This window comes from Nannospalax galili, unplaced genomic scaffold (genome assembly GCF_000622305.1).
Source record: "Nannospalax galili isolate Female #2095 unplaced genomic scaffold, S.galili_v1.0 scaffold95, whole genome shotgun sequence".
Lineage (NCBI taxonomy): Eukaryota > Metazoa > Chordata > Mammalia > Rodentia > Spalacidae > Nannospalax > Nannospalax galili.
Genome location: NW_008342393.1, coordinates 1016808 through 1032359, shown reverse-complemented (window position 1 = coordinate 1032359; position 15552 = coordinate 1016808). Strand labels below are relative to the sequence as shown.

Genomic DNA, 15552 nt, shown 5'->3' with positions numbered 1-15552 from the left:
TTTTTTTTTTTGCCCAAAGGTATAATATATATGTGTGTTTAACAACAACAACAAAAAAAAAAAAAAACCACACACACACAAAAAATTGTTTACACCAGCCTGAGTGAAATGATGAGGGAAGTAAACATTGTGTTTTCTCACTTAAAGGTGTGCAGCGGATAAGGTAGGTCCTCTTTTCAGTGGGTTTACATCACAATGAACAGCACAAGTTGTGATGTAAAACAGCTGTGGTAGTAAAGTGCTTGTCTGCCCCATTTTGCTTTGTTTGGCTGGTTATGAGTGGAATAAAAAAATATGTTTATTTTTTAAAAAATCTTCAGCATAGATCAATTAGTTTAAAGTCAAGTTTCTTCGCATTTAGTCCTTTTCACAGCTTACCAATTGCCATCCATAGCCAGTGTTAAATCCACTCTGGGAAATGAGACCTCTGGCACCAGTTTTAAAGTAAAACTAAATCTTGTCCCTAAGGGGAACTAGTTTTTTATTTTAAAATTTCATTTAATTGGAAAGCATCTTTGCCGGGGCGGGGGGGGAATTTAAACATACTATTAGTAATTGTAGAGTTTTCCTGTATCATGTTTGAAATGCATTTTTTTTTTTCTATTTAATCAGTCAGTTAAGATATTTATCACCAGTGTATGGGATGGGGGGAGGAGGGTATCAGTGGGCAGAGTGCAGTGATTATTGATGGGAAGTTACTTGGGAATCTTTCAAAAAAGAAAGTTCCGCTGGGTGTGGTGGCACATGCTTGTAATCCCAGCACTTGGGAGTAGAGGCAGGAGGATCAGGAGTTCAGGATCATCCTTGCTACATAGTGAGTTCAAGGACAACCTGGGCTACATGAGACCCTGTCTTAAAAAATTAAAAGAACAGAACTCTAGAAGTTTTAAATTTCAAACCCCTTGGTGCCATTGCTTAGTTTTGCCATGGTAATCTGGAGTTCTGTCCAACTGGAAGGTCGACCAAAGTGGTTTGCTGGGTTAGTCCAGGAAAGGAAAGATTGGGTGTAAGCTGTGAGAATGGCTTCTGTTTGGTTCACTGTAGCTTTCTGGTCTCTGCACTCCAAGGCAAGATCTCTAACCACCCAAACCTAATGTTTAAAACAAACTATTAGCTTAGCTTTGTGTCTTAACTTGATTCGGTGTTCCTGTTACAGGGAGAACAGACCCTATTCCAATCGTTGTCAAGTATGATGTCATGGGCATGGGTCGCATGGAAATGGAGGTAAGTTGGTCTCATTAAACAACATTCATTTTATCAAACATATAAAATTGACATTAACTCCAAATTCAGGTGTCCGTGCAGGCATGCATTTATCAGGTGGAACATAATTTCAATACAGTTCTTTGGTCAATTGAAAAAAATACTTTCTATGCTCTCTTTTTGTGCTACTTTGAAGCACATAAGATGTAAGTAATGCCCTGTTTGAACTGGGGCATTAAAAAATGGAGGGTTTTCCTAGTGTCACAGAAGCATAAGAGGCTCTGGTGCTTGTTTTAATAGGCAGTATTGCTCAGTGCTTTAAAAAAAAATAGTATGGGAGAAGCTTTGCCTTTGTAGAGTGGCATACAGCTGTCTTCTGTGATACCTTCTTTTTATTGCCTGAAATATTTTCTCCATTTACTTTTGATTCTTGGCAAGGAATATTGAACTGAAATCTTGGGGTTTTTTTTGTTTTGTTTTGTTTTGGTTTTTTTTTGAGACAGCGTCTCCCTGTAGTAGAGGCTGACCTGGAACTCACTATGTAGACCAGAGACCAGAGACTTTCTTTTTTGAAAAAGAGACCAGGCTGGCCTTGAACTCACAGAGATCCACCTGCCTCTGCCTCCCAATGAACTAAAATCTTATCACCATCAATTATGTCTATTATGAATATCAGGAAAGGGATCAAGGCGCTTTGCTTGTTATTTTCTTTGAGGTGACAGTAGAAGACGTAGCTGAACAGAGCACAAAGTCTTGGCAGGGTGTGATGACACACTCCTTTGAGCCAGAAGCAGAGGCAAGTGGATCTCTGTAAATTGGAGGCCAGCCCAGTCTACATAGCAAGTTCCAGGCCAGCTACAGCTATATAATGAGGTCTTGTCTCAAACAAACCACAAGTTTCATGTGTTCAAATGACATTTTCATAGTTAATCTTGGGTACTTTAGGAAGTAAGAGTAAATCTCTTTTTGTCAAGCTGGATTATGCCGAAGATGCTACTGAAAGGCGCCGTGTCCTAGAAGTGGAAAAAGAAGATACAGAAGAGCTAAGACAAAAGTACAAGGTATGTAAAGTCACTCTTAGGTAATGAGTGTTCGTTCACACTAGAGAAGAAATACTCATTTGGGTAAGAAGGGTCTCCCCTTGACTGACAGCATTTGTAAGTGTGTTGGAAAGATGACATTAGTGTTTGTAGTGTGTGAAGTGCTAGTCCCTGGCAGTATACAGATAGTGAAAAGAGTAGCAGTAAAAATTATGAAGAGTCCTTTTAAAAAAGTGAATGGAGTTTTGGAGGTGGGGTTGTTTGTTTGTTTGCATTCATTTTGTGTATGGTTACACAGTATGCTCTAAAGTCAGAGGACAACTTTCGGGAATTTGTTCTTTCCTTTCACCGTGTGGTCTCAGGGACCAAACTCAGATCATCTGGCTTAGCAGCAAGTGCTTTCACCTGCTGAGCCATCTCACTGGCTCTGAATAAGATATTTTAAAAGTAAAAATTTAAGACCCTTTTTGTTCTTTGCTAATTGTACTCAACTCTAAATCAGAGATTTCTCTCTCCTTGTGGGCAGATCAAGTTGAAATTTTTTTTTTAGACCATGCTTTTTAAAAAAATACTTATATTTTTTTATTTTATGTGTATGAGTATATTGCCTGCATGTATGTGAGTGCACCCATGTCATGCAATGCCTCGGAGGTCAGAAGAAGGCTTCGGATTCCTTTAGAACTGGAGTTAAGGACAGATCATACCCACCACATGGGTGCTGGGAATCGAACTCGGGTCCTCTGCAAGAGCAATCAGTGCTCTTAACTGCTGAGCCTTCTCTCCAGCCCCTTAACTTGAAATTTTAAAAAATTTTGTGTGTGAGTATATGTATATTGGACAGGAGAGCATTCTTGTCATGGTACACAAGTGTAGGTCAGAGGACAGCTTGTGGGAGTCTGTTCTCTACTTCCACCATGTGGGTTACAGAGATAAAACTTAGGAAGTCAGATTTGGCGGCAAGTACCCTTACCAGCCCACTGAGCCTTCTCACTAGCCTGAATTTATTCTTTCAATATTTTCCTTTTTAAGGGGCTATCATAGAAAACTGCAAGTTAGAACATGTTCTATATTAGCTTTCAGAAAGACTGACCAGGAAATATGCCTTTCAAGGTATTATAGTGTGTCTAGTTTCTACCATAAAATGGGTAAATTAGGAAATAGATTTAATTAAGAATATAGATAGCTGGGGCTAGAGAGATGGCTCAGTGATTAAAAGCACTGACTGTTCTTGAGAAGACCCAGGTTCTATTCCCAGCACCCACGTGGCAGCTAACATCCATCTGAAACTCCAGTTCCAGGGGATCCTACACCTTCTTCTGACCTCTGTGGGCACTGCATGGTACGGGTACACTTACGTACATGTAGGCAATGCACTCATGCAAATAAAAATAAGTAAATAAATAATTTTTTTTTAAAAAAAACGAATATAGATAGCTAGAAAAATGGTTCAGAGGTTAAGGGTGTGTACCTCTCTTGAAGAGGACCCAAGTTCAATTCCCAGCACCCACAGAAGATAGCTTACAACTGTCTGTAACTCTAGCTCCAGGAGATACTATGCCTCTAGCCTCCCTGGGCACTGTACTGACTTGCATATATCCATGCACAAACACACACATATACATAGTTAAAAATAACAAAAAGGCCGGGCGTGCTAGGCGTGGTGGCACACACCTTTAATCCCAGCACTCAGGAGGCAGAGGCAGGCGGATCTCTGTGAGTTCAAGGCCAGCATGGTCTACATAGTGAGTTCCAGGACAGCTGGGGCTACAGGGAGACCCTGCTTCAAAAAATTCCCAGCACCCACATCAGGTGGATCACAACTGCCTATAACTTCAGCTCCAGGAAATCAGACTCTCTTCTGGTCTGCATGGGTACCTGCACTCACATATACAAACACATATATACACAATTAAAAATTAAATCTTTTTTTTAAATATTTATTTTTATTTTTATGTGTATGCGAGTATTGCCTGCATATAGGTAAGTGCACCCATATTGTGCAGTGCCTTCGGAGGTCAGAAGAGGCTGTCTGATCCCCTGGACTAGAGTTACTGACAGTTGTTAGCTGCCATGTGGGTGCTGGGATTTGAACCTAGGTCTTCTGCAAGAAAAACCAGTGTTCTTAACCACTGAGCAATCTCTCCAGCCCCCCAAAATTAAAACAAATCTTAAACAAATTAAAAAAAAAATTCTTTAAAAAAGAGTATCACATAGAAACTGAATTTTGGTCATGATATTTAAGGTGAAAGGGGGGGAAAAAAGCATTCTATCATTTAAAGGAGGAGAAGTCAAGTCATAGCCTGTCCATTGTATGAGCTACTTAAGGATTTGTTAAAGACCCTTTCAATCAGGTGTGGTGGTGTACATCTTTAACCCCAACACTTGAAAGACAGAGGTAGGCAGATCTCTCTGTGAGTTCAAGGCCAACCTGGTCTACATAGTAAGTTCCAGACCAGCCAGAGCTATGTAGTGAGAAAAAAAAAAAAAAAAAAAAAAAAAAAAAAAAAATTCCCTCAAAGTCTGACTACTCTGAACTGCCTATATATCTATATATCTAGAATTACCTAAGCGGTGTGGAAAAGAGAAAGGAGTAATACTGCTAATCTCAGTCCATGAGAACCATTGTCAGTCTTAGAAATCGAGTATCTGTTATTTCATTTCATTGTTAAATTAAATAACAAAGACCAAGTGTGGTAGGCGTGCACACTTTTAATCCCAACACTTGGGAGTCAGAGGCAGGTTGATCTCTCTGAATTCAAGGTACTTGGTCTACGAGTTCAAGTCAGCTGGGGCTACAGGGAGACCCTGTCTCAAACAAAGCAGAACAAAAGATAACAGTTGAGTAAAATTAAGATAAAGTTTTTAAAAAATATTTTATTTATTCTTATTTTATGTGTATGAGTATATTGCCTACATGTATTTAAGTGCACCCGTGTCCTCCAATGCTCACAGAGGTCAGAAGAGAATGTCGGATCCCCTGGAACTGGAGTTACAGACAGTTCTTAGCTGCTATGTGGGTGCTCGGAATTGAACCCAGGTCCTCTGCAAGAGCAACCAGTGCTCTTAACTGCTGAGCCATCTCTCCAGCCCCAAGATAACTATCTTTTTAAAGGCTTAAATATGGGAAGGTGGGGGAGTAAAGAGGCGATAGCACACATATAAGGTCTCCTGAAATCCAGAATATTCGGGCATAGTGGTACACACCTGCCATCCTAGCATTCAAGAGGCAGAGAAAGGTGCTGGACATGGTGGCACATGCCTATAATCCCAGCACATAGGAGGTAGAGGCAAGAAAATTGCCATAAATCCTAGGGCAACACCTAAGGTTGTCCAGTGAGATTGTCTCAAAAAAGAAACAAAGGAGGTAGGGGCTGGAGAGAGGGCTCCAAGAATACTTGCTGTTCTTGCAGAGAATCCAGGTTTGGTTCCCAGCACTCACATGACTACTCACAACTGCCTGTGACTCCAGTTCAAGGGAATCCTGACACCCTCTTCTGGCCTCCCCACACACTAGTCATACACATGCAGACAAAACACTTGTACACATAAAAATAAATAACTAGTTGGGCATGGTGGTGCACGCCTGTAGTCCCAACACTCGGGAGGCAGAGGCATGTGGATCTCTGTGAGTTCCAGGACAGCTGGGGCTACAGGGAGACCCTGCTTCAAAAAGACAAAAATTAATTAATTAATTAAATAAAAATATTTAAGAAAAGGAAAAAAGCCAGGTGTGGTGATACATGCCTTTAATCCCAGCACTTGGGAGGCAGAGGCAGGTAGATCTCTGTGAGATTGAGGCCAACCTGGTCCACATAGTTGAGTTCCAGGCCAACTGGGGCCACGGGGAGATCCTATCTCAAAAAGATAGGGAAAAAAAAAATGTGATGAAGAAATGACTGAGTGGGTAAAACACTTGCCACAAAAATGTGAGGACTCAGGTTTAAACCCCTAGAACCCATGTTAAATTAAAATAAGCAGGTTTTAAAATAGGCAGTAAGTGTCTATAATCCCAGTGCTGCTATTGGGAAATAGGATGCAAAGAGAATGTCCAGAAGCTTATTGGCCAGCTAACCTGGTATATGTAATATCAAACAAGAGGTCTCAAATAAGGTGGAATGTGAGGACCAAAACCTGAGGTTTCAGGGTGTGGTGGCACACGCCTTTATTCTCTGTGAGATTGAGACAGCCTGGTCAACAGCCAGTTTTAGGCCAGCTGGGGTACAGGGAGACAGTCTCAAAAAAGGCCAAAAAAAAAAACTGCCCCAAGGTTTTTCTCTGACCACCACATACTTGCCATGGCATGTACACACCTGTACTCAAATACACGAACAAGCTCCACATACATCATACATACACATACACACAAAAAATAACAAAAATTTAAGAAATGAAAAAAGTTGAAGATACTTCCTTCTTGGGCTAGAGAGAAAGCTCAGTGATTAAGAGCACTGGCTGCTCTTAAAGAGGACCTGGGTTCGATTCCTAGCACCCACATGACAGCTAACAACCTTCTGTAATTCCAGTTTAGGAAAATCCGATGCCACCTTCTGATCTCCACAGTATTGCACAACATGGATGCACTTACATTCAGGGAATACACTCATACACATAAAATAAAAATAATAAATAAAAATTTAAAAAATAAAATAAATGTTTTTTAAAAAATGCTTCTGTTTTGAAATTTTAGTGCTATCTAGATTTACCTTTGGGTGTAGAGGAATTGTAAACCTGCAGGTTATTTTTTTTTTTTTGAGATTCTAAAATGATTCTAAGTGAAGAAATTAACATTTTCACTGTTCATTGTTATAACCCAGTCAGTCATGGAGAGATGTTATAGAAAGCAGCTGTGGAGTGCAGTATTTTTTTTTAAATATTTATTATTTTTATTTTTATGTGTATGCGTATATTGCCTGCATGTAGGTAAGTGCACCTGTGTCGTGTAATGCCCTCGGAGGACAGAAGAGCTTTTGGATCCCCTGGAACTGGAGTTACGGACAGTTGTCAGCTGCCATGTAGGTGCTGGGATTCGAACGCAGGTCTTCTGCAAGAACAGTCAGTGTTCTTAACCCCTGAGCCATCTCTCCAGCTCCAGGGTGCAGTATTTTTACTTATCAAAAATAGGCTAGCTAGCTGCCTTTCTCTTCCTCCTCCACATTATATGTCCTATCTGAGCCTCTCTGTAGTTTTTTTGTAACTTTTTCCCTCTGCCTTTAGATAGTTTTTAGAAAATTTTTATTTCATTTATTTATTTAATGTAGGTCCAATGTCCAGCCATCTGTGTACCATGGTGTGTCTGTGGAGGTCAGAGGACAATTTATAGGAGTCAGTTCTCTCCTTACACCATGTAGGTATTGAAGATCAAAGTTAGTCTTGGTGGCAAGTGCCTTTACTCACTAAGCCTCATTATAGCCTAGCAAGAATGAACCTTTCTGCTTTGTTTCCCATTCAGAGAAGAAGTGTTTATTCTGGGTAGCCCAGGCTACCCAGAAACCATTAGTCTAGGCTGGCCTCAATTCATGTTCCTCCTACCTCATCAACCATACTTGGTCACCTGGAGATTTTCCATAAATGGCCTCCTTAGACTGAAAGGATAAAATTTCTGTTCTGGGCCGGGCACAGTGATATACGCCTTTAATCCCAGCACTTGGGAGAGGCAGGTGGATCTCTGTGACTTCGAGGCCAGCCTGGTCTACACAGCAAGTTCCAGGTCAGCTGGGGCTACAGGGAGACCCTGTCTCAAAAAGACCAAAAAAAAAAAAAAATTCTATCCTGTAATTTGGTTTTTTTTTTTGGTAGCCCCAGCTGTCCTGGAACTCACTATGTAGACCAGGCTGGCCTTGAACTCACAGAGATCCGCCTGCCTCTGCCTCCCTAGCATTGGGATTAAAGGCGTGCGCCACCATGCCCAGCTCTATCCTGAAATTTGTATCATGAAAGAGAATAATGAGATTTTTGTCAAGAATTTTGTTTCAAGTCATTTTGGATAATCAAACTGGTTTTCCCTTATTAATAGGGTATAACATGGACTAGGTTTTTTTGTTTTGGGAGTTTTTTTTTATGTTAAGCCAGCCTTGGGTTCCTTGAATAGATCTCACTCTTCATGGTGCATAATCCTCTTTAGCATGCTGTTTAGCATTCCAGTCTGCTAGCATTTTGCTCAGCATTTTTGCATCTGGGCTCATAAGAAATACTACCTTTGGTAATTTTCTTGTGAGGTCTTTTGTTTGTTTGGTCTTTTGAGATAGGGTCTCCCTGTAGCCACTGCTGGCCTAGACCTCACTATGTAGACCAGGCTGGCCTAGATCTCACCACCTGCCTTTTTCTCTCATGTGCTGGGATTAAAGATGTGTGCCACCACTCCTGGCTTGTGATGTCTGTGTATTTAGGTAATACTAGTCTTTAGAATAACTTAGTGCTCCTTCCTCTTCCTTACTCTCTTGATTATAGAAAATAAGTATGTGGATTTTTGGTTTTCTTGCCTCAATTTAAATTCTCTTAATTAAAAAAATTAACTTTTAATTTCTGTCTTTCACTTAGTGTATCTATTAATGGTGACCACCATAGCCCAGTACATGCAAGGCAGGTGCTCTGTACCATGGGTTGTCTATCCTTACCACATCTTTTTTTTTAGACTTCTTTTTTTCTTTTGGGTGTTTTTGAGACAGGGTCTCCCTGTAGCCCCAGCTGGCCTGGAACTCACTACGTAGACCAGGCTGGCCTTGAACTTACAGAGATCCACCTACCTCTCCCTCCCGAGTGCTGGAATTAAAGGCGTGTACCACTTTGCCCTTAGACTTCTTTATTTATGTGTATGTGTGTATACCTGAGTGAGTTTTTATGTACCACATAAATGCAGGAGCCCTCAGAGGCCAGAAAAAGCCACCAAATCTTCTGGGACTAGAGTTACAGGCAGTTGTAAGTGTGGGTGTTGAGAGGGTGTTGAGAACTGAATTTGAGTTCTCTTTCAAGATCAGGAAGCTCTCTTAACCACTGAGCCATTTCTCCAGCCTGCATCATTTTTTGAAGTCTCAAATTTAGTGGTCTTCAGGATATTCTTCACAATTACTGTAATCTAATTGCAGAAAATTTTCATCATTCTATTACACCATTTTAGAATTGAATGTATCTATTTTAGGGTTTCTTTTTTTTCTTTTTTAAGATTCTGTGTTTGTGTGTATATGAGTATTTGTCTGCATGTATGTATGTGTCATGTACGTGCCTGGTGCCCCTGTAAGCCAGAAGAGGGCATCAGATCCCCAGGAACTGGAGGTATAGGTGATTGTGGGCCACCATGTGGGTACTGGGAACTGAGTCCTTGTCCTTTGCTAGAGCAGAAAGTGCTTTTAACCTCTGCTCTACCTCGCCAGCCTCTGTTTTAGAGTTGATTTCTTTATGCTTTACAATTATGCATTGAAATTGTGAAAATTTTATTTGATGCTTTTGCTGTCTCTTACAGTTTATTATGCTTAACTGTCCTTATAATTTCCTTTTTTGTGTGGGGGGGGGTCTTTTTGAGACAGGGTCTCCCTATAGCCTCAGCTATCCTGGAACTCACTATGTGGACCAGGCTGGCCTTGAACTCACAGAGATCTACGTGCCTCTGCCTTCCGAGTGCTGGGACTGCAGGCGTGCACCTCCATGCCCAGCTAATTCCACTTTATATTAAGTATTTTACACTTACTTTATATTCTGTAACAGACTGTTCTAATATTTGAGATCTTAGATACCAAAGTTTTTGCTTATTTTTCCTGACTCTTGTAGATTCATGTCTTTAGTGAGTAATTTGTAACTCATGTTTGATTGATCTTAAGCTAGGAAAATATTTTAAATCAAGATTTAGTTAGGTAGGTAGGTAGGTAGGTAGGTAGGTAGGTAGGTAGGTAGGTAGGTGGCTTGAAGGGGACATGTACCATAGTGCACATGTGAAAGACAGAAGACAGCTTGGTGGCAGGTACCTTTACCCACTGAGCTATGTTGCCAGCCCTTAGTCTAGGAAAATTTTTAGGAAGAAAATTAAGGATATTTTCTGAAAGGAGTTTTGTTTTCCCTTGCCAAGATGCAGCTGGAGGTCCTGGGCTCTCTCTAGCCCTTTTCTGTGTTCTTTTGTTTAATAAGGATTTTCCAGTTCAGCTCCTCATTTTACTCAAATCCCAATGTCATTTACTTGTCTTAAGCACAACACTTGCCTTTTTCAGCTCTTGGTAGAGCTTTACATCATGGTTGAGTTTTATTTTGTTTTCTCTTCTCCTTTTTGCCCCCCTTAGGCATTTACTTTTCTTTGTGTCAGCTCGAGTTGTACGAGTAGAAGCAGGTACTACCACACCTGGCTAAAATTGTGTCTTATATTGAATCTGGTTGATTTTTTAGTCAAGGGCAAAATAGGGAATGCTATACTGTCTCATCTACTATATTGCCAAAAAGGAAATAAAGTCACCCTCTTCTGAACACCTATTAGCCCTCAGATAAATTACTGCCTTACTTACCAAGTTGCTCCTGTGTTTTTCCTAGCTTTTACTTGTACTACTAAATTTTATAGAAACCAATTTTTTCTCTCCAGATAATAGCTGTGTTATTTATAATACTTTAAATTCTGCCAAGTTTATGTTGTATTTTGTGATTCTTAATAGGATTATGTTGACAAAGAAAAGGCTATTGCAAAAGCTTTGGAAGATCTCAGAGCCAACTTCTACTGTGAACTCTGTGATAAACAGTATCAGAAACATCAGGAATTTGACAACCACATCAACTCCTATGATCATGCACATAAGCAGGTAAGGAATAATTACTTGGTAACATGGAAAAATAGTCTTCATTGTTCTCACTATTGATGTTTATAAGTGTGCCCTCAAAACTTGGTGACTGGTTTCATGTGTCTGTCAGTCGTTCTTTTTGGTCGTCTGATGTGCTTGATTTCACCCCCCCATGACAGTTGTCATGACATCAACACCCCTTCTCCCTGCAACTCCTCCACTATTTTAAGTAGAATAATTTCACAAACCTTATGGAATGTGTATGGCTTTGAGCAATATCTAAATTTTTTAAATATGATGGTTGAGCTGAGGACCAGTAGGAAAGCTTTAGCTTTATTTCCATTTTTCCCCTTTTCGAAGCATGTTAAACTTTTGAAGAATTATCCTAGACTGTGTATGTTTTTTCAACCTCTGAATATAAGGGTTCATGTTTTATGTCTGCTTTTTCCTTTTAGTAAGTAATTTGGTTATTCAGTATAGCTTGGAAAATAAATAAATTTTGAAGAAAATGAAATTAGATACTGATACAGTCTCCTCTTTCTTAAAATTTTATTTCTTTAGCCAGGTGTGGTAGCACACACCTGTAATCCCAGCACTTGGGAGGCAGAGGCAGGTGGATATCTGTGAGTTTGAGGTCACCCTGGTCTACATAGTGAGTTCCAGACCAACTGGGACTATAGGGAGACCCTGTCTCAAAAAGACAAAAAAAAAATAAGATAAAATTTTACTTCTTTATATGTATGAGCATTTTGCCTGCCTGTATGTAAATACACCACATGAGTGCCTAGTATCCTTGGAGGCCATAAGAAAGCATCAGATCCCTTGGAACTGGAGTGGTGCCCAGGTGTTAACTGACACGTGGGTGCTGGGAACTGAATCTGGGTTCTCTGGAAGAGCAATAAGTGTTCTTAACTGTTGAGCCATCTCTCCAATCCTACCAATACTATCTTAACAAAAAATTCTGATGCTGCATATTGAAAAGCTGAAAGGTGAATTATATTTTTTTAATGAAGTGAACTTGGAATTTATTAAGAAACAAATTATTAAAAACATTTACTATTTTTATGCATATGAGTGTATTGCCTGTATGTATGTGAGGGCACCTGTGTCATACAGTGCCTCAGAGGTCAGAAGAGGGCTTCAGATTCCCCTGGAACTGGAGTTAAGGACGGTTATAGCCTTCATGTGGGTGCTGGGAATTGAACCTGAGTCTTCTGCAGGAGCAGTCAGTGCTCTTAACTGCTGAGCCATCTCTCCAGCCCCAAGAAACAATTTTTAACATAGATTTAAGCATGAGAGTCAAAGAAGAAAGAGGCCCTTAGGGAAAGTGTAGTGTGGCTAGGGGCTTTTCAAGAGAATTGCTGGATTACACTTTCTTTGCAGTCTTTATTTTTGTTGAATTATAAAAGAAATTTATGCTTACCTAGTCATGGTAATAATGCCCTGGGAAACTTTGGAAGGAGGAAATGAATCTTAGGATCCTTAGAAAGTGCTAGTTTATTGAAGACTTTGAGCCTTTTGACCTTTGATGGCTCAAGTAGGATATGCTGGGTATTTGTGGAGTATACCAGTTATGTTTATTAGACTTAAAAAATTAATGCGCATTCCTGGAATTACATCCATTACCTGAACCTGTTGAACCAAGTGATTTATTTTTTGTTTGTGGCTTTTCGTTTATCTTCCAACCAACCTAGAAGATTTTAGTACATAAGTAAAAGGCCCGTTTTGACAGTGTCTACTCTTCTAGACATGGAGTTTATAAGTTGGTTGTGATACTATTATACTTCTTTTGCAGCAATATATTCCTTATTTAACTATGGTTAACCAAGTTAAGTTGAGCTGGGTGGTGGCACATACCTTTGATCCCAGCACTTGGGAGGCAGAGGCAGGTGGATCTCTGTGAGTTCCAGGCCAACCTGGTCTACATAGTGAGTTCCAGGCCAGCTGGGGCTACAGGGAGACCCTGTCTCAAAAAGACCAAAAGAGGGGGGGGGCGGGAAAGAAAAAGAGGGGTGGTGGCACATGCCTTCAATTCTAGTACTTGGGAGGCAGAGGCAGGTGACTCTCTTGAGTTAAGAGACTAGCCTGGTCTCTACATAGCCAATTCCAGGCCAGCTAGAGCTACATAGTGAAACTGTGTCTCATAAAAGCAAAAACAAAAAACCCCTGAACTTTTCCATAATTCAGTCTTTGACTTATCTTTAAACATTTGATGACATTGGGCCTACAATTCAATATAACCATTGACTAAAGCTTGGTAGTTGTTCTCTCTTCACATACTCTAAATAGCTGTGGTTTCCAAAACTGCATCTTTTATGATTTATGAGTCATGTTACTTGCCAAATTTCTTTAAACACTTGAGGTGGTAACTCAAACTTATTTCTGTCCTTCCCACATAGGTTCCCGTGGGTTCTGACACTGGGCATATTGAAATTGTCTTCTTACTCTTAGTGTTAGAACCAACTTCCTTGCAATTTCTGGGTCTGATCTGTCTTTTTATGTATTTCTAAGTGTTCTTCCTCTTGGCACATAATCCCAACCAGTATAATTAAAAACTGTTGCCAGGCATGGTGGCAAACAGTTTTAATTCCAGCAGAAGCAAGTGGATTGCTGTGAAATCCAGGCCAGCCTGGTCTATAGCTGAGGCTGCAGGGAGACCCTGTCTCAAAAGACCAAAAAAAAAACTGTCCTATTTATGTTTCAATCTTTTTCTGCCCTGTAAACATAAGTTTTTCACAGTGATACACTGTGATAGAGAATCTAAGATCAAACACGTGTTCTGTTATAGTCTAAAAGGTAAAAGAAAGCTAAACATGTTTGTAAGTGGCAATACTGAGACGAGAGCTTTGAACAAGGTGTGGTAGTAATTCCAACATTCAGAAGGCTAAGGCCAGGGTTTCTAGAGTTCAATGCCAAGCTGAGCTACATATCAAGACCCTGCCTCAATAAACCAAGGGGTTAAAGATGTAACTCAGTGCTAGGGAAGCTTACCTCCCATGCATAAGGCCCCTGGGTTAAATCTACAATTGGGTGGGAAGGCACGCTCCCTGAATTGGGATGTTGCCGTTCCATCTTTTTTGGACCCAGGTAGCTCTCAATTAATAATACTCCAAATTTCACAGAGAGGACAAATCCTTCTATTTATTTATTTAATAACTACATAATTAGTAGAAGCATTTCATTACAACAGCATTGACATAGTCAATAACAGTTTCCAGAAAGATGCATCTCTTTCAAAATTAGCTGTAAATTTTTAGGTTCACAGTATTGAATTAGATCTCTATTTCATTTTAAAATATACTGTTTCATACAAAAAACTCAACTTTTAATGCAACTAACACTTAGATGTTTGTACATGCGTCTCTAATCTCTATATATCTGATTATTGCTAGTCACAGTCGGTTACTTTCTGAGATCCTTGGCACCTGAGCATGGATATAAAGTCATCAGGTAGATTTCAGTGGTAATGTTTTTCATATCTACTAATTAACATGAAGCAAATTTTTATGCATCTTCCTCAAATGTAACTCTTTTTAATTGATTTTGTGTATGTGTGTGTATTTCATACAGAACATCCCAAACAATCTTATTCATCTTTATACCAGAATCCCAAATGGCACCCTCCCATAGCCCCCACCCCCCACTGGAGCCCATATACTCTGTCATCCCTGTTCCTGTCTACTGTGTTATAAGTGCCCCCAGCCATTCCCCAGTGCTAGTCCAAACACTGAATCTAGTCAGCCTATCTAGAGTACCTTGTTTTAGGAAGGGCAGCTGTTCCTCATTAAGCAGTAATCAGTTGCCAACATTCCTTTAGATAAGATTGCCGTCTGCTGTTCCTTTTCCCAGTTCTATGCTGGGTTACTGTCTGGGAGTCTCTTGGGCCACCCTGGCCAGCAACTCAAAGGAAGGTATCTCCTGTGTGGCATTGTTTCTTGTTATGTAGCTCTTAGCTATACACATGGACTCTTAAAGAATTATATTGATCCCTTTAACCTTTAGTTATACTTTCCTTTTGGGTGTTTAAGACCATAGAATTGGCCCAAATAAACCAATTTATTTTTACTCTTAATGTCATTTGAGGATCTGTTCCTCAGGGGTCACATGGGCTTGGGAGGACCCCTGGATCCTTTCTTTTACCAGTTCCATCTATGTGAAGATAAGCCAAAGGTCCTGCTCAACGGTGGCTGGCTTCACTTGGAAGCATGGAGGAAATTATTCCTCTGTGTTGACCCTCCTCTTTGTAGACTGGACACTGGTTCAGGTCCATCTGGTGGGATCTCCATGACCTCCTTGATCAAGAAGACAGGTGACTTAACCACAGTTACAGGACATTTTGAGAGATGCTCCATAGTTCTCTGGAATTTAGTCAACCTTGGATGGCAAGGAGAAAAACTATTCCTGGTCCCTCTGACCAGATTAGTATAGGCCTCAAAGTATGGTGGTTAAACATCTAAGAACATTAGTTCCACCAGTCTGGTACTTTCAGTTACCATGTGCCATGTAGATAAATCTTTTTTTTTTTTTTTTTTTTTTTGGGGGGGGGGGGGGTTTTTTTT

The 15552-nt window shown here is 40.1% G+C and overlaps 1 protein-coding gene across 5 annotated transcripts in view; it reads left to right on the top strand.

Moving 5' to 3' along the window:
• The window catches only part of Gpatch8 (G-patch domain containing 8), a 103872-nt gene that overhangs the window by 65707 nt on the left and 22613 nt on the right, over positions 1 to 15552 (top strand). For all 5 annotated transcript variants that reach the window (XM_008838191.3, XM_029566015.1, XM_008838197.3 and 2 more), the window contains 3 exons: positions 1157 to 1224; positions 2178 to 2264; positions 10871 to 11014. In XM_008838191.3, the coding sequence (XP_008836413.1) occupies positions 1157 to 1224; positions 2178 to 2264; positions 10871 to 11014 (299 nt within the window). The remainder of the gene's footprint in view (positions 1 to 1156; positions 1225 to 2177; positions 2265 to 10870; positions 11015 to 15552) is intronic.